The sequence below is a fragment of the Dinoponera quadriceps genome, unplaced genomic scaffold (assembly GCF_001313825.1).
Source record: "Dinoponera quadriceps isolate SergipeBrazil2010 unplaced genomic scaffold, ASM131382v1 scaffold46, whole genome shotgun sequence".
Lineage (NCBI taxonomy): Eukaryota > Metazoa > Arthropoda > Insecta > Hymenoptera > Formicidae > Dinoponera > Dinoponera quadriceps.
The window spans coordinates 413,310-430,083 of NW_014554488.1; the positions used below are offsets into that span (position 1 = coordinate 413,310).

At 40.7% G+C, this 16,774-nt stretch overlaps 2 protein-coding genes across 8 annotated transcripts; one reads left to right on the plus strand and one right to left on the minus strand.

Moving 5' to 3' along the window:
• Positions 1 to 120: 120 nt before the first annotated feature.
• LOC106751562 (E3 ubiquitin-protein ligase TRIM33-like) lies at positions 121 to 6,430 on the minus strand. Of its 4 annotated transcripts, none has more exons than XM_014632471.1 (12): positions 6,386 to 6,430; positions 5,598 to 6,019; positions 5,199 to 5,428; positions 4,791 to 5,071; positions 4,603 to 4,713; positions 3,861 to 4,055; positions 3,581 to 3,693; positions 2,141 to 3,445; positions 1,895 to 2,060; positions 1,399 to 1,585; positions 1,157 to 1,309; positions 121 to 1,028 (listed from the first exon to the last, which is right to left on the minus strand). In XM_014632471.1, exons 2-12 carry the CDS (start codon positions 5,953 to 5,955, stop codon positions 855 to 857), a joined length of 3,273 nt encoding a protein of 1,090 aa, XP_014487957.1. In that variant the 5' UTR covers positions 5,956 to 6,019; positions 6,386 to 6,430; the 3' UTR covers positions 121 to 854. The 4 variants fall into 4 exon arrangements, with proteins under 4 accessions (XP_014487957.1, XP_014487956.1, XP_014487955.1 ...); XM_014632470.1 differs by lacking the exon at positions 6,386 to 6,430 and adding an exon at positions 6,281 to 6,378; XM_014632469.1 differs by lacking the exon at positions 6,386 to 6,430 and adding an exon at positions 6,188 to 6,264.
• A 1,213-nt stretch (positions 6,431 to 7,643) lies between these two features.
• Positions 7,644 to 16,200, plus strand: LOC106751418 (uncharacterized protein DDB_G0283697-like). Of its 4 annotated transcripts, XM_014632309.1 has the most exons (12): positions 7,644 to 7,886; positions 8,346 to 8,473; positions 8,966 to 9,162; positions 9,314 to 9,381; positions 9,470 to 9,547; positions 11,700 to 12,172; positions 12,954 to 13,113; positions 13,424 to 13,621; positions 13,859 to 14,356; positions 14,438 to 14,576; positions 14,876 to 15,101; positions 15,511 to 16,200. In XM_014632309.1, exons 2-12 carry the CDS (start codon positions 8,448 to 8,450, stop codon positions 16,088 to 16,090), a joined length of 2,643 nt encoding a protein of 880 aa, XP_014487795.1. In that variant the 5' UTR covers positions 7,644 to 7,886; positions 8,346 to 8,447; the 3' UTR covers positions 16,091 to 16,200. The 4 variants fall into 4 exon arrangements, with proteins under 4 accessions (XP_014487795.1, XP_014487800.1, XP_014487807.1 ...); XM_014632314.1 differs by lacking the exon at positions 7,644 to 7,886 and having other exon boundaries at positions 8,448 to 8,473; positions 13,457 to 13,621; positions 15,511 to 16,090; XM_014632321.1 differs by lacking the exons at positions 7,644 to 7,886; positions 8,346 to 8,473; positions 8,966 to 9,162; positions 9,314 to 9,381; positions 9,470 to 9,547 and adding an exon at positions 10,020 to 11,050.
• The last annotated feature ends 574 nt before the right edge of the window (positions 16,201 to 16,774 follow it).

Genomic DNA, 16,774 nt, shown 5'->3' on the forward strand with positions numbered 1-16,774 from the left:
AGACAAATCATTTTACAGACGTCGTTATTATTAATAAAAAAAAATATAGCACAGAAAGAATTTTTATAAGCTCCTAATATGTCTCATCTAGCCAAAGAAGAGAACTGTATTTGCTTATAGTGAAAATTATAAATAGATTTTTATTTATCTATGCAGTAGATGTGCGTATACTTCATATAAACAATGTACTTTGCATGCAATGGTACAAAGATGAAAGAAATTCGTAAAAAATATGTTAAAGGATAATTACATTATAGAACTATTTGATTAATTTAATATAATGTTAACAAGCATACCGCGCGGAGTAAACCAATGCGGTAAAATTTCAAGCGATAATAATTCACTGTTTACACATATTCGAGATTTGATTGAAAGCCTGACCGCGTTTTCTCGCGTCTGTAAAAACACACATATTAAAATACGTACCCGATAAACGAGATGTGTCGGAAAAGGAAGGCTGTGAAGTTAGGCGTTATACTCGATTACGATAAATTCATCGTTCATCGCACGATATCGTTCGATTTCCTCTTCAGAAACAAAATCTTTGTTCAATAAAATTGTTCAACAAAAATCGCCCTGTTTGAAAACAATGCACCGAGGTTGCATATGAGAAAACTTAATTACGAATCAATTCCACTTAAAACACAATATATCTCACTCGCTTTACTCTTTACTTTTAACTCTTTCTAACGATTAATTGTATCAACGATAATCTCAATGCTTATCGCGTTCTATCAAATTACGAAATTAACAATACGAGGTGCGTACAAGAATCGCCAAAGCAATTTTGTCTCGGACAAAATTTTGACGAGGAACAATTCATAACGAGTTAATTCACGCAGTATCGTATCCTATTAATCGCTAATTATACGTTTATACTTTCTATTAGGTGGAAAAACCTCCTCGTCTTCGTCTTTATCGGTCGCGAGGAAAGGATCGTCGTACGCGTAATTAGGAGCCCATTTCAGTAACAACTTCTCGAAGAACTCTTCTAAATTCCTAGCTTCCTGATACACTTGTGAGTCGACCTGAAAAGAACAAAACAAATAAAGGCAAGGTGAAATGAGGAATGGAGGCCGTCATAGAAAGCAGGATGAAACGACAAAATCAAACAAGAAAAGTCAAGGCTTTCTGGGCTTGATCTTATGTGATTTACCGGGTTGTAGGTGAATGCATTTTTAAACATTAGCCTGATGTCCGCCATGACTTGTCTCAAATCTGTGTAGTGATTGACATGATCATGCTTCAATTTATCCCTGATTATATCCAAAGCGATCGGTTTCTTGATAATTCGATGGTAATCGGCAATCTGGCGGGGGCAGAAAGAACCCCTGAATTATTCTCGATGCGACACAAAGGTCAAACGTATGAGACGAAAACCTGGGCGCACGTTATTACCTCGCTCGATACGACTTCTCGAAAAGGAAGACTCTGCTCGTACTGACAGTAGAGCTCTAACACGATTCTTTGCGCGATTCGCAACTCCTTGGTGTTCATACCGCTCGACCTCTTCTCGCCAGTCGACGGTTCGTCCGTGCAATCGAGGACATTCGTACACAACATGCATTGCCAAGTTTCACTTTCGCTAGAAGAAACACCGGATAAATGAGTAACGTAGCGAGACCAATGTCCATAATAGTTTAATCGACGATTAACTCTACAGGCGGGCTCCGATAGTCTACGTAAGTGATTGGCTAATTTAATATAAAATTTTCTAATTGGCAGTTCAGCAGAGAGACTCTAGGCGAAGCACCGAAGTGTGTATGCTACCGCATCGTGCGCTGAACCCTTCAGCTAATTGGTCAATTCCGTCGAGTCAATCGTCGATTGGATTTAAACCATGATAGTAAAAACAGGTATAAACGACCGAGCGTCACTGGGATAAAGCGCTTACTCTGGAAATGACTCTAAACTAGGTATATGACAATAAAGGTGGAAGACTTTTGGACATTTGTCGCAACAGAGCACTGCGTCACCCCCGTCCATACATACTGCGCACCAGTCTTCGTTCGGGTCGTCCTTCATGACCATCGAAGCCGACGGATTTTTCGGATTATCCGCTGAAAGAGACACAGACATGACGGTTCCACATAATCCGAGAGAGAGAGCATGCCGTGACGATACGTCTAGTACAACCGACCTGTCGTGTTCTCGTTCATCGAGTTCATGTCCTCGTCGGTGGAGCTATCGACTTGCGCCGAGTCCATTTGATTTCTCTGAGCCTCCGGTATCACCATGATGCCATTGCTGTCCAGTTTCGCGATGGTCAGCATCAAGTCGTTCAACGACTTCTGACAAAACTTATCCAGACTCTTCTCAGTCTCGTCCGCCTTGCCGGGAGTGGTGACCGGACTGGGCGTTTTAGGCATGGACGAGCTGACTATGTGTCCGACGATAGTCAAGTTCGACTGAATTGGACTGGACAGATTGTCGCACGCGCCGCGCTCGGCCGAGTTGCCGCTGTACTTTTGATTATTACTCCCTTGCTGGTTCCTCAGGGTGATCTTGTACGTGTCGTTGAAAGGAACTGGCGCGTGCGGTGCTGCGGGGTGATGGCGGGGCGACGTGTAAAAAGGCACGCATGGGTTCATCTGCTGAGGTATGTGCCAACGCGCCGCGGTGGAGTGTTGCTGCACGTTGTAATTGGCGTGGTGTTGCGCCGTCGTCGGAGACGCCAGGTTGCACTGCTGCAAGCGCGTCCCTCCGGGCACAACGGTCGGGTTCGCCGGTTGGTAGGAGTGAGGCGGCGGTATCGGTGCCACCGTTCCTCTCTGAGAGTTCCCGCTCGAGGAGTATCTGTTGTATCCAGGCGGTAATCGATACTGCACGTGATTACCGGACGCCCGAAACGACGGATGAGCAGCAGCCGGTGGAGCCGGCGGCGGAGGCGGCGGTGGATTGTGAGCGAGGAGTCCGCGTAGACTGGCGTTCTGCCCGTGAATTTGCGGATCCAGGTTCTGAACCTGTTGATGCGGGTGCGTGGACGACGTGACTTGCTGCTGGTGGCAGTTGGTCAACGGTCGTTGCTGGTGTATCATCATCGGCTGCTGCAGCCTGTTGTTGTAGTTGACCGTGTACGGCACTCGTGGTTGATGTGTTTGCGGCGACGACCGGGGCGGCATGTTGTGCGGCACGGAGTATTGCTGCATGTAATTCTGCGATTGTTGAGTGTGTTGTTGCTGCTGCGGCGGTAGATGCAGAGGCACTTGCTGGTAGGAGTTCAGTGGCGCATTGCCCGTTTGCTGCGGCACCATCGCGGGTAACGGTAACCCCTGCTGTTGCACAACCGGGACGGTGGCGTCCGTGTGAGCGTTCGTAGAATTGGTCGTTTGCTTTTGCTCGGATTGCGACTCGTTATAAGTCACCGCGGTGTTGCCGCAGGCAGTGGGAGATATAGACGGGTACACTCTACCGTCAACGACTATCGCGCCGATCGACGATACAACTGCGGACAACAATTTTTTTTCGTCCGATCAGCTGTTCGCACGAATTCGTCACTTATCGTCAGATCGGTCTGATTAAACCGACTTACTCACGAGCGAGAAATCGCGTTCATATTTAGAGATACCGTGAATTATACCTTTTATCAGGTCTGGTACTTTCTCCAGAGACAGGTGTATTCGAACTGGTATTTCCGGATTCGGAATGTCAGCCCGTCGGCTCTTTATCCTCTGCAAGTGGCTTGTCACGGACCTACGTGAAAAATGTATGAGACATTACGTAGGACGAATAGATATGCAACAATGTAGCGTTAGCGTTATACACATACGCGCACGTACTAACGCACGCACGCACGCACATATACGCACGTACATACGTAAACGCGCGCGCTTATCTACACTCGCATCTACATTTTGTACTTTTTACTATATAATAACTCCATATCGGAGCCTTTATTCAGGGCGTAAGTGCCGAAGAGTATACAATGATCCGTGAGCTTGGATAACTGGTCCAGTGCGACTTTTTTCTCATTCAGTGTATTCTGCTTTTGGTCACACACTTCATTCAGTCTCAACACTAATTGCTTCCCCCTTGTGTTGATAGCATTCGTTAGTCTAGAGTAGAGGCAGAATATTGATTATATTTTTAATTAACGATCGTGTTTAATTGACGATCAATATGAAAGTTTAATTAATTAATATGAACAATTAACATGAACGAAATTAAAAATCGTTCAATTAATACGGAATCAGCAAATTTAATTAAAGCCCATTTGATTGACGATTTATATGAACAAATTCAATGTAAAATTATTCGATGACGATTATTAAGCCCATTGTGAACGAGAGGGATTCCAGAGTGACTGTAGCACATGAGAAAGTGGAAAATTTACTATTAATTGAACAATCTTTAATCTTACCTTCTATCATCATTCAATGGTATTTAATTGAATTCGTTAAAATCAATCATCAATTTAACGACCTCTAATTGAAATCGTTTAAATCAATTATCAATTAAACGATCTCTAATTGAATTCGTTGAAATCAATCGTCAATTAATCTTATTAAATAACATTTGTTTAAATCAATTATTCAATTAAGAAAAATTGAATCGATATTTTGACATCCCTGATGGATATATATAATACATATGTATACTTACTGTACTACCATCTGAGTTATGTCCTGAACAAGGTTCTTCTTCTTCTCTAATATTAATATTTGTCTATCTTCTATAACTTTCATCGCGCTTCGTAATAATACTCGTTTGTAACTGAAAATGATTAACACTAAATAACCCGCATCATCCTGACATGCCTCACAGAACTGTAGATGATTGATCAATCTTACCTAACTTCCTTGAGCAAAGTGGTCACGGAGGAACGAGTCTCAGCAGCAATTTCGTGAATAAATTTGTACTTATGATCACGATGCTCACTGAGTTGGCAATCTCTACATGTCAATCTGTCACATGTCTGACAAAATAAAGATAATTGTTCGTGTGGATGGATTGTACAAAACAGACATCCAGGTATCCTCTTGTTACCTTTCTTAACATTGTCTCTATCATTCGCTACTTCATCCTTAGGTTTAATTGTATGATCCTTTGTTATTTTCAATCTCTGATGTGCCTGAGAATAATTTCATCCAACATGAACTCACATTCCTCACAATCATTAGATAGAATAGAAAATTATTACACTGATCATCACTGATGATATATCTGTATAAAATATATGTGTGTCAATATGTAATTACCATAACACAATTTTGGCAGATGAATTCTTCGCATTCGACGCACCAACTAGTAGCTGTAACATTATCATGACAGCTGGTACATTTCTTTTCCTCTTCGGTATCTTTAGCTTCATCCTCTATTCCTAAATTGGTATCTTCCTCTAGCAGTTTCGAGAGAAATCTATTTTCAATCAGATTTTCCATTTGGCTAGTAACATTGCAAAGTTGACACATAATTACGTTACTCTCCACTGTAAAGCACAAAACAACAATAAATATAAGGTAATTTTTAAACAAATCAATCTTGTGCATATAGGAATAAGATATTACTTATATTGTCAAGTTTGACAGTTTGGCAGATAAACATGAGATTTACTAAAAATTATCTAATATCAAAAAGAAAATGCATGTGTTACACACATAATACATCAACATCCACCGATGTGTTATGATCGCTGAGCTTATTATTGACACACGTTGTACAAGCTGCATGCAGGCACTCGAGAAGTTTCGGCTCGTCTCCCAGAGTGAAAATTTTGTTGCAAAAGACGCATTTTGACAGAAATGCACGGATTTCGCTCTCCTGACTCTCGGTGGTGCATTCGATACGTTGGTCGCCACATTCTTCCTCGAGACAAACATCCTGCAGTTGAGACTGCTGTGTGTCTTGCTTGGAGTTATGCTGCTCAGCAGGCTCTTCCTTCACTATTGCAGGCAGTGCAGGTAACGCGGATAACGCGGGTACTGCCACCGCTAACTCGTTGCTTCGGCTTTCCATGACGACAATCCGGAACCGAGGCCGATACGTTATTTCCGCCGATTTGGCGTCGCGTTACAATTCGCTGTAAGAAATTTCTCTTAGGGCATACAGCGCGCATAGCACCGTGGCAGCCATTTTATACAATTCTGCATATTTGCGCTATTGTATGAATTGGTCCGTTCTTTTTATCTAAACTGGCTGCATCGGTTCAAGAAATTTACATACGCATTGAAATGTACACGAAACGTACATACGAAATTCTCGTGCTTCAGTATGCGTAAATTTCTTGATCCAGTGAAGCCAGTTCGGCTAAAAAGAACAGACCAGATGAATCGTAATCTACCAATGATCGCGATCAGCAGATGTTTATTTCACAAATGGAAGATTTCTGAGCTGAGATCGGATTATTTTTTCAGATTTTGGCTCTGCATTCGATGTGAGTGCTTACGTGATGTAAAGGCCCATTTATGCAACGATAATCCATTAACTTATGCCGGAACCGCAAGAAATTGACGAATCACAATCGATTATTTTTTCTCTATAATTCGACTGATTGATCAGTTTTTTATAGTTCTAGCATAAGTTAACGGTTTATAATCTGCATAAATAGACCTTAAGTGTCATTTTATCTTTGTTTTCCAGAAAAAAACGAGTCCAGGCTGCGTTCTCTTTGGGCGCTCACGCGCTGTAAAGCCCGTATCAGACTATGGATTAAAGATTGATATCGAATTGAAATTTGACCAATCAGTGTAGAATTCACTAAATTTTACTAAGCTTGAGTTTAATTCACTTTGTATTGATTGGTCAGATTCAATTCAATCTCAATCCTCAATCCGTAGTCTGATATGGGCATAAGAGTCATTCTAATGATGTTCTTGATTTGCTGATTCGACCTGATTCGGGGTCATCGTATTTTTAAAAATGCACCAATCAGAACGTACAATAAAGCAGTACAATGACCCCGAATCGAGTCGAATCAGCAAATCGAAAATGTCATAATCGCACGAACTCAAAAATCGGGTCTTTGGGCACGAAAACAAGCACCGTGTCCTGGCGACTTTATATATAATTATATATTCTATCTACAAGACGCGAAAATGCTTGCCGCGCGGCGGAAGTTCGAGCAGTGGCCAATAAACTTCGAAATACGACATGTTGATTGACTACCGTGCGGCAAAAAGCGTGCCGTTTTTCCACGAGAACTAAAAGTTTATTGGCCGCCGCATCGCTTCTTGTCGCACGGCAAGCATTACCGCGTTCTGTGAATAGAAACCAGAAAACCTTGTATTTACGGTGCTAGATCTCGTATAGAGTTGTTGACCGGGCATGAAAGTTACTAGAAATTACTAGAAATTCTATTATTTTTCAAACATTTATCAATATAAAGCTCGTATCAGATTACGGATTGAAAATTGAGATTGAATTGAAATTTGACCAATACATTCTGTCGAATAAATATCGGAAATTATTCAAACGATCTAGTAGAAAATTACTAGTTAGTACGAAGACCTACTGGCTGCGTTCAGAAAACACAAGCAATCAGTGATTATTGGTTTTTACTGTTAGATCCTTAAAGTTAGACCAATTATGTTGACGAATTACTCAACCGTTGTGCAAACTTTGTATTTTCCGAACGCATCAAATGTAACCGAGGCCAATCTCCGGAAATCTAAAGAGGTCTTCTCTAGTATGCGACGCGAAAACATCAATAAGGCGCTTCTAGGAAATTACTGCTTCGTGATCGCCGACATTTTACTTGCTCCGGCTTGTGCGTCGTGTCCAGTTCGAATGTGAAATTTTTGACGAAGATTTCAGCGTTTAAGGTACTCCAGCTAATTGAACAACCACTTCAGGTATTCTTTACACGTATCAAGTTGTCGATCGAGAATTCGCGTACAAGCGCATCTTCGTGAGAAGGAGATAAAGGCTGGGGCTCCCTCCCCAGCGAGGTAAGTTTTCTACTACGTTATCATGGTTGCTCGCGCACGAGATGCTAAGGAATACCGAGAATATAGCCGCGAACACGGAGTTATCGACGTTTTCATTGAGTCGTCTTTAATTCATGGCAAATCGATCGTTTATAAAGTGTTATTTCATGCTTCGCCTACTCGACGCGGCATCATCGCACATCACTGCGATCGTGTACGTCGCGGATATTCGCTCTGCCATTAATGCCGTTGTGCTGCACCACCACATTTTCGCGTGAAGTAATTATCTCGTTTGCAAGCAGTTAAGCAAAGTTGTATTGTCAGATTTAATGAACCACTCTATCGTAACATTAATCTTAATTAAGTACGGTAACAATTTATGATATTCTGAAGAGACTATCGATGTGTTTTTTTTCTATGAACCTAACTTATGTGGTGCACATTGTATAAAAATATTTTTGATGTATGTTTTGTTCATAGACTAGTGAGGCTATACCCACCATAGTTCCCCCTTCCTTTTTCCTTCCTTTCTCTTTCTTTCTATATATATATCCCTGTCTCACTCAGCGATAAGTTGCAACCATGAGCTACGGTTATAATAAGTACAGGTTGGTATATATATATACATATATATATATATATATAATAATGATAGTAATAATAATAAATTTTATTACAAATAATAACCATAAATGTTACTCAAAGTATGTATGGTCAGTCACAAAGTGCAATATTCTTTTTTTATGAGTCACAATGCATTTTTTATCCAATAGGAAAATATATCTACCAAGAATGATTAAAAATCAAATTTTTTCTATTGAACACAAGACACGTTCTAAGATTTATAAAAAAAATGTTGCAACTTTCTTGTGATTGACTATATATATTTCAGTAACTTCTACCTTTTTCCCTTATGTATTCTTATGCAATGTTACATTTCCATATCAATAGTTGATTAGTTTTGCAAATTAATTGTAAATATACTTGTCCACATATACAACTTATATAATAGTGTGTCGAAACATGTAAAGCCCCAAAAGGATAAAAGTAGACTATATATTGGCCTAATGATAAAGTATTCAGCAAATTTCCTTTTTCAGTTCTAATATGAGTTCCCGCGGTCGTGGCTTTGGCTCTCGAGGTGGGTCTTATAGAGGCCGTGGAGGCGGTGGAGGAAATGAATGGAGTGGTTCTACAGGAGGTAACATGTCTGGTAGAGGAGGTTATTCATCCTCTAGAGGTGGCCGATTTAAATATTCTACAACTAGCTACGATTCTAGATCGAAGTACAATTCAGGTAATATTTGTACATTTTTATTATTTTATACTGGGGATAATAACGTTGAGAATAATAATGATATATATCAATATAATACACGCGAGTCCTATAATAAGTACTTAAAAAAATTGGTAAACAAAATTGTAATATTTTTGACTTGTCTTATTAGGAGGTTCGGAAAGATATTCGAGCAGGGGCGGTCGTGGTGATCATTCAAACAGTTATAAGAGACCTCGTGTAAGTATATACTTTTACAAATATAATGCCGAAAGCCCTTGCAAAATTTTAAACAGGTACTCAGTATTCCTTAAATTATTCTTTACAGGATTCCTATTCTGCAAGGGATGACCATCGATCGTCTAGCGATTCAACACGGAAAAGATTAAGAACTGATTCTTATCAGGTATGTATCCTCTCCTTTTTTCCTCTTTCTCTACTCCCCCCGACTTCCCTTGCCTCCGTTAAGAATAAAAATTGAGATTGGACGTAGTGATATGGTATTAATGTCAGAGTTCCTTAAATCGTGCGAAGTTATATTTCCATATAATCGAGAGATCTCTTTCAATGTGGGGAACTTTAATGTTATCTTTTCGTATTTTGCATAGTGTACTTGAAAACGATGGTCCTGAAAGTTTGCCGCATTATCGATTAAAGCGTATCACGTATTGAAGATTGTAAGTTAACGTTAAGGATTAGCAAATAGTTTCAGGACACTCGTACGTAAGAAAGTCTCGGTATATTTTAGGTGAAGCATTCATAAGTTGTCATACTTTCCTTTCAAGCGACGCGAGCCAACGGCTTCTCGAACACTCATTCTTTTTGCGTTGGGGCGCTACTGCAGTGGAACGCTACGAAAACGTCAAATAATTGAAAGATGAAACATATATACATACCTAGATGGTATTTATAATGTCTCTTACTATGAGCACATGGTCGCATTAAAGTTTGAGAACTGTTTGAAAAGCCAACGAACGATCGAACGCAATAGATACTTGCATATACACGTGTACACACGTATATACGCATGAAGCGAGGTATCGTCACGTTACTCCCTGCGAAATGGCAACAATAAGCGCAATCAAGTTCATTCACTGCGCAACGAGATTCTAGAGAAATTGTTGAGGGGAAAAAAACCACATGATACGTACGACACATGGGACTTTCGCAGAATACCACCCGCAATCACCGTATGAACGATTGTCTAAATTATACCGAGAGCTCTAAGTTACGAAAGCAACGAGTTTCGAATGTCCATACATTTCGTAGCTTTTTTTCCAATCGCATAGGATGCCTACGTCCTTTATCGACTTTGTATTAAAAGAATGGCCAGGAGAGATTAGAGAGGAATTAACGTTTAGTGCGTATATGCGTATCTCTACCTGATGATGTGGAAAATACTTGGATGGCACAATAATGCATGTGGGTAAAGGTGAACGCAAAAAAATGGATGTCAGGATGCACATATGTGTATACGTATACGTATACATAGATGTATAAATAGCCAGAAATAGCTCGTATCATTATTCCCAAACAGACAGGCAAGCAAAAACGAGGAAGTACGAATGATCACGTAAAAATAGCTACTGCTTCGTTCTTTTCGTTCTGATTGTTCCTTCGTGTGTATTCGCACGCACACGAGAGAGTTTAACGAATTGCAGAGGAATTTCTTGCATGTAACGATACGATTATGCGTACCTAATAAGAGAGGTAACTTGAGAATTGGAGAGGTTTACGGAGGTATTATCGAGCGAGCATGATTGTATGTATCTTGAAAGTGACAAAATCCGAATTAATTAGCTCGAGGGAAGCGAACGTTGATTCTCGCTACTGCTATTCCCGAGATCAGAAATGTTGCGAAGCGATGTTAACGATTACGCGAAGTCACGTAATAGAAGGCAACGAACAGGTATGTAGGGGAATTCTTGATATTTAGGAAAGAAAGTGAAATCGAGTTACACGTAGGTGGTCCGAATGGGAATGGGTGGTAGTTGTGACAATTGTCATCGTCGCCACGAGAGACGTTGGGCCAATGTCGAGCGCTAAACGATAAACCGTACGTAAATGCGAGAGTCGAATAACGAGACGGAAAGCGGAATTTATGAAAAGATCAAAAGTATACGTGTCAGTTACAGTCGCACCAGCGATCACGCTGTTAGTCGAACAATCAGTTTTTTTAATCGGTCGATCGAGCAATTAGTCAAATTAGTCGCTTAGTCAATGTTAGTCGGTCAGAGTAAGTCGGAGTAGCCTGTGTGTATTGGCAGCAAATAGCAATCGAGAGTTAAACGTGAACGTATTCCGTATACCCGTAGAAAGATCCACGCTGGACGGATGGTAGGAGTGGGAATAAAAAAAAAAAGAAAGAGGGGAAAGGAGGACGATTGTCGACGTACCTACACACACATATACCTAAATACGTAAAATGTACATACGTGCGTAGAATAAAAATAAATGTAATGAGAAAGAGACGGAGAGGCAGGAGACACGAAACAAAAAAAAAATAATAATAAAGAGAGGAATACATGGAAGGAGCACAACTGAATTTGATTTGGCAGGGTGGAGGAGGTAGCGGTAGCGGCTCACAGAGGTATTCGTCATACGGTGGCTCATCCGCATCGGCGCCTTATGATGATAATAAGGGCTCGTCGTCGTCCGGAGTGTACGAGGACAAGAGACAGAGCGAACGTGCGTCATCGTATCACCGCTCCGAGGATCGTCATTCCGCATCTCGGAGCTATGCACCTCCGCCACCCCCACGGATTAGTGACATGGCACCGCCCCCGACTCAGAGATACACCTCGGGTCGGGGAAGAATATCGCACCAGAATTCAAATTATAGAGGTCGCATCTCGACCCGCGGCGGCGGCAGAGGTGGTGGATTCCACCGGATGAGCTCTCGATCGGACGTCCTCATGGTGGCTCGCAAGCGTACCCTCCATTCGCTCGACTATCGCCGAAAGCTGCTAGGCTCACGCTCGCGAGACTACATCCAGCGTGTGCGCATGACTACCACAAAACTACGTAGGAGGTAATATTAATTAATACAATCACATTTACCATGCGTACCACGCGCGAATACTATTCTCATAGACAGTGTGTTTTCCTCGTCCTGCTACGGAGAGTTGCACGATCGATGACTGTCGCAGGATGATGATTAGAAAAGTCTCTACGTATAAGTATACATAATAAAAAAAAAAATAATAAAGCGAGAAGGACAGAAAATATGGAGGTACTAGGAAGCAACCGAGCAAATGTCTATGTGAGTAACTCGATCGATAAAAAAAAGTTGACGCAAATGATCCCACGAGATAGATACTACGCAACTGAGAGGGAACTTTTCGCAGGGTTTTAAAGCATATAGAGAGAGGAATCGACGGTGATACGTATAAACGAACGTATCGTCGAGACGCAATGTAATTGTTTTCCATACGAGAATTGAAAAAAAAAATTGTATATTTTATTCAATGTAGAAAAAAAAACATCGTTCTCTTTAAAGTCTATACACGTTTCACAAAGCACGACTAAATCAGGGAGAAAGAATAAGTCGTTGCACCTTCTGTATAATAACTTTTATAGCATGGACGAATGTGAAGAAGTTGAGACGCAAAGCAGTGGAAACAAAAAAAAAGTGAGAGGATAGTAGACGCTTTTAGTACGACACTAGATTGATAAATATCGCGATGTTTGCTACGTATCATCTATCAGCAAGTTTTGCTCGATGATACAATGGAAAACAAACAATAACAAGGCATCAGGAAATGGAACGGAGGAACATAATATAAGCCAAACAAACATTGCTGTGTCATTAGTAGCGGTACTACTAGACTTGGGGGCAAAAAGGACTCAGGATCAGGAACCAGCGTGAAGGACAAGGATAGAGAGATGGCCAAAGCCATAAACGCTGAGTTTTCCGATGACGACGAGGATGAGGACGACGATAATAAGAGTAATTGGGACGATGAAGAGAAGGTAATTTTGTTTTATTCAACAATGTCGAGCTTATCATTCATCGTCGTAGATTAAGGTCAGTTTCTCATTATAAATGAGAACTTATCCGCACAATTTTAGACTGTGTTCCAATATTCACTGCTAATACTGAAAATCTATGGTATACGTAACATGAACTATAGATTTTCAACGCTGTCAGTGAATTTTGGAACACAGCCTTTAATTGCATGATGCTGCAAAATTCGATACCATCTACTGTTTTTTTTTTTTTTTTGCAAATTACGCCGAACTAAACAAATAACTAATGTTTTACGGCTACGTGTTGGGTTAGGTTGGTAATGTTTCTTCAATTAACGTTACACAGCCGCACGAACACGACGATGAAGAAGAAGAGGCAGAAGAGGAAGAGGAGAAAAAGGCTAAAGACGACAAGCGTAAGAAAGAGAAGCAGGACAGAGAGAGGCAACATACCGAGGATGAGGAGGAAAAGGACGATGATATGAAAGAAGAGGATCATCAGAAGCAAGATGTAAGTCGATGTTTTCCAGCTGTTACTAAATTTACTTCTGTTTATTTTTGGTTTATGTGAACTTTAATACACAGAGATTTTATTAGCCAGTTAATCAGTTTAAACTCTTATCGGCCTTTATTGTAATTATTATGAATAATAAATAATTATTATAAATAATTTATTTTGTTTATTAGAATGATCTTTAATCGTTTAATATTGTAATGTCGATTTCCTTCATCTTCCCGGGGATCATAGGAAGACGAAGAAGACGACGGTGACGATGAGGAGAGAGATGAGAATGACAAAACGGAGCGCGATAGAGCTATTGGTTCCGAAGAATTACCAAGCAGACGGGATGGTAGAAAATTCATCAAATTGAAGTGTCCACATTGCGCTCATCACAGCGTAACATTCAAGGAGTACTCGCTCCACCTGTTCTCCGGTCGTCACAGTGCAGCTATGAGACGTATCGCGTCGCGACACAAGGCAACTCTCACGCGCATGAGAGTCTTGCAACGGCAAGAACAACGACGCGTCGAAGCTCGCGACGCAGCTCGTGGCACATTACCGTCTCGTACTATGTTCTGCACAATTTGCAAGTTGAATTACCGTTCTCTCAAAGCCGCTCATCAATTATCCGAGTCGCATCGTCAGATGAAGCGATTCCTTATGCCATTCTGTCGCGTCTGTCGCATACAATTCCGTTCACCGATGTTATTCGAGACACATATGTGTTCTCTAGATCACATCAAGGTAAGGTCGCTTTGACGATCAATGATTGTAACTATTGTAAGATTATCGATTACACGGTTACAAGTTATCGTTCCTTTTCAGAGAAAAAGCGCACTGAAGGAGAGAATGAACGCTAACGGCAGCGGTGAAGCGGAAGCGGACTCCAGCGCGCCCGAGGAAGACGATAAGGAAGTCAATCTTGATAATTTCATGACTTTGGATTCCGTGGGCGACGTCGACGGTACGTGGATAGATGCTTCTATACGATCTGCATCGTTTTACTTTTTTCTATTCGAGTCTCACTAGTTAGGTGCATTCAATCTTATCGTTTAACCTGAAAAAAAAAGTAGAAAGAGTATCGTGTAAAGATGTTATTCCTGCAAAGGCCCATCTATATAAGGTTACACGCAACGCGTGGATATTCGATAAGAGTACTGCTATTCCGATAAAGCTGTATGTTCGTTGGTTATCACGCGTCGCATGCATTCTGCGTCTTGTGTAGATGCCTTAAGCTTTTTATCAAACAACTATTATTTACAGCAGAAGACGAAGAGTCCAACGACAAGAAGAAGGATAAGATCGAAGGCGAGACCACAAGCGAGACGGAGAAGAAGTCAAAAGGGAAACAAATGATCAAAGTTGGCGCGGAATATATCAAACGCGTGGAGGTGCAATACTGCGAGCTGTGCAAAGTATATTTACCACGCAGCGAGAATACTGAAAGGGCGGTCGCTCTTCACTGTTCCACTCGTAGTCATCTAAAACGGTACCTGTCTTTATACAATTATCAATTAATTTATTTATTTATTCATTTTTAATGGGAAGAGATAATTCCTTGTAAAGGATCGTCTACAATTGCCGCAAAGTATGCAGTAAAAATGTAGCTAATAGACCAACTGGATTCATCATACATTCCAAAAATAAGTCAACTATGGTTGGTCAATTAGATTACTGTTTACGTCTTGCTACATATTTTACGGCTATTGTAAATGGTCCATAAGGGATAGTGTCCACGATATTAGATCTCAGACCGAGTTGGCTGGATATAAAAGTTGAAATTACTGGAAATTTATTAACAATATTCTAGTATATTTATTCTAGTATCTTTTAAATAAATACAACATTGATACCTCGTGAATTATCGATACGTTTCAATAATCTCGTGCGTATTGCAGATATGTGAGGGATAACGATGATAAAGCCTTAAGACGCCAAGCGGAACGGATACATTTGCAGTCGTCGTCGTCGTCCTCGTCGGCTAATGTGAATTCCAATAATTCGAACGCTGTCAATTCGTCGGAAACCGTGAAAGCATCCCCCGTCAATTCGGAACCGCAAGCGTCGGCGAGCACCGCGCCTGCAGCTACGAACGATAATAACGGTACTCGCGGTTCGGAATATGCGAAAACCGAGGAACAGAAATCAAACGGCTCGGAATCGGAGAAAAATACGAAAGAAGGCAAGAGTAATCAGGGTGACGAGGACGATGACGACGATTACCATGCTCACGGTGGCGACAAATCTACATGGGACGACGTCGACAAAGATCTAGGCGATATTCTGAGGGAAAGCGAAGCGGCAGCGTCGAAATCCAGCGACGACGAGGAATCACGTTACGATCGTTTCCGCAATTCGGACAAGAAGCAGCAGTCTGGCAAGGAAAAGGAGAATGACAAAAGCGAAATAATTGAGGAAAAGCCCGTTAATACTAAGTTGAAAGAGGCAAAGATTAAGATTGAGAAAGTAGATATGTAATACATTATTGGAATGATCATTCTTACGGTGTTGTCGTCGAAAATGTGTAAGAAGAAATGTGTAAGAGGATGTACACTGAAAGAAAAATGTATTCAACCCCAAAAAAATCACTTGTTTTGAGTAAATTATTTGGTTAAATAGTAGTACCAATGGCCCAATTTATTTGAATTAAAATATTCAGAATGAGATATTGTTTGCTGAAAAGTAATAAATTATTTATTAGATTTGATATACATCAAGTGAAATTGTTGCGGATAGGGCCAAGCTCGTCGTAGCATTTGCGGCGATCGAGCCTCCGATCAAAAGTGGTAGCCAGGTGTTGTTACTCTGATTAGAGGCTCTCTAGTTAAACTGTATCTATACAGTCATCTAAAGAGTATTTATTTGAGCATTCATCGATTAAAAGGGGTTCAGAATACCGATCTAAGGTAAGAAGTGCAGATACGCTAAATTTCAAAACGTTATTACCACAGTGACATTCATTTAGTAGTATTATCATCGGACAAGACAATCATTTTACGAGATTTCGCCGTTAACTTACTGTCCTACCTACTGTCGATAAATTTTGCCTCAAATCAGCATGAACGAACATTTCTATCAGTAAACAATCCAAAACAATTAATAAAGTGATAAATTTACGTCGTTGCTGTATCTCTTTTCAGAAAACGGATAATAGTGACGCAT

What these genes read in the sequence shown, in the direction of transcription:
- LOC106751562 (XM_014632471.1), bottom strand. Translation starts at nt 5,955, where the DNA reads ATGGAAAGCCGAAGCAACGAGTTAGCGGTGGCAGTACCCGCGTTATCC. An exon ending in ATAACTCAGATGGTAGTACA is followed by an intron (nt 4,056 to 4,602) that starts GTAAGTATACAT and finishes CCTCTACTCTAG; the next exon opens with ACTAACGAATGCTATCAACA. An exon ending in ATGCATTCACCTACAACCCG is followed by an intron (nt 1,029 to 1,156) that starts GTAAATCACATA and finishes TGTTCTTTTCAG; the next exon opens with GTCGACTCACAAGTGTATCA.
- LOC106751418 (XM_014632309.1), top strand. Translation starts at nt 8,448, where the DNA reads ATGAGCTACGGTTATAATAAGTACAG. An exon ending in ACAGTTATAAGAGACCTCGT is followed by an intron (nt 9,382 to 9,469) that starts GTAAGTATATAC and finishes TATTCTTTACAG; the next exon opens with GATTCCTATTCTGCAAGGGA. An exon ending in TAAGAACTGATTCTTATCAG is followed by an intron (nt 9,548 to 11,699) that starts GTATGTATCCTC and finishes TTGATTTGGCAG; the next exon opens with GGTGGAGGAGGTAGCGGTAG.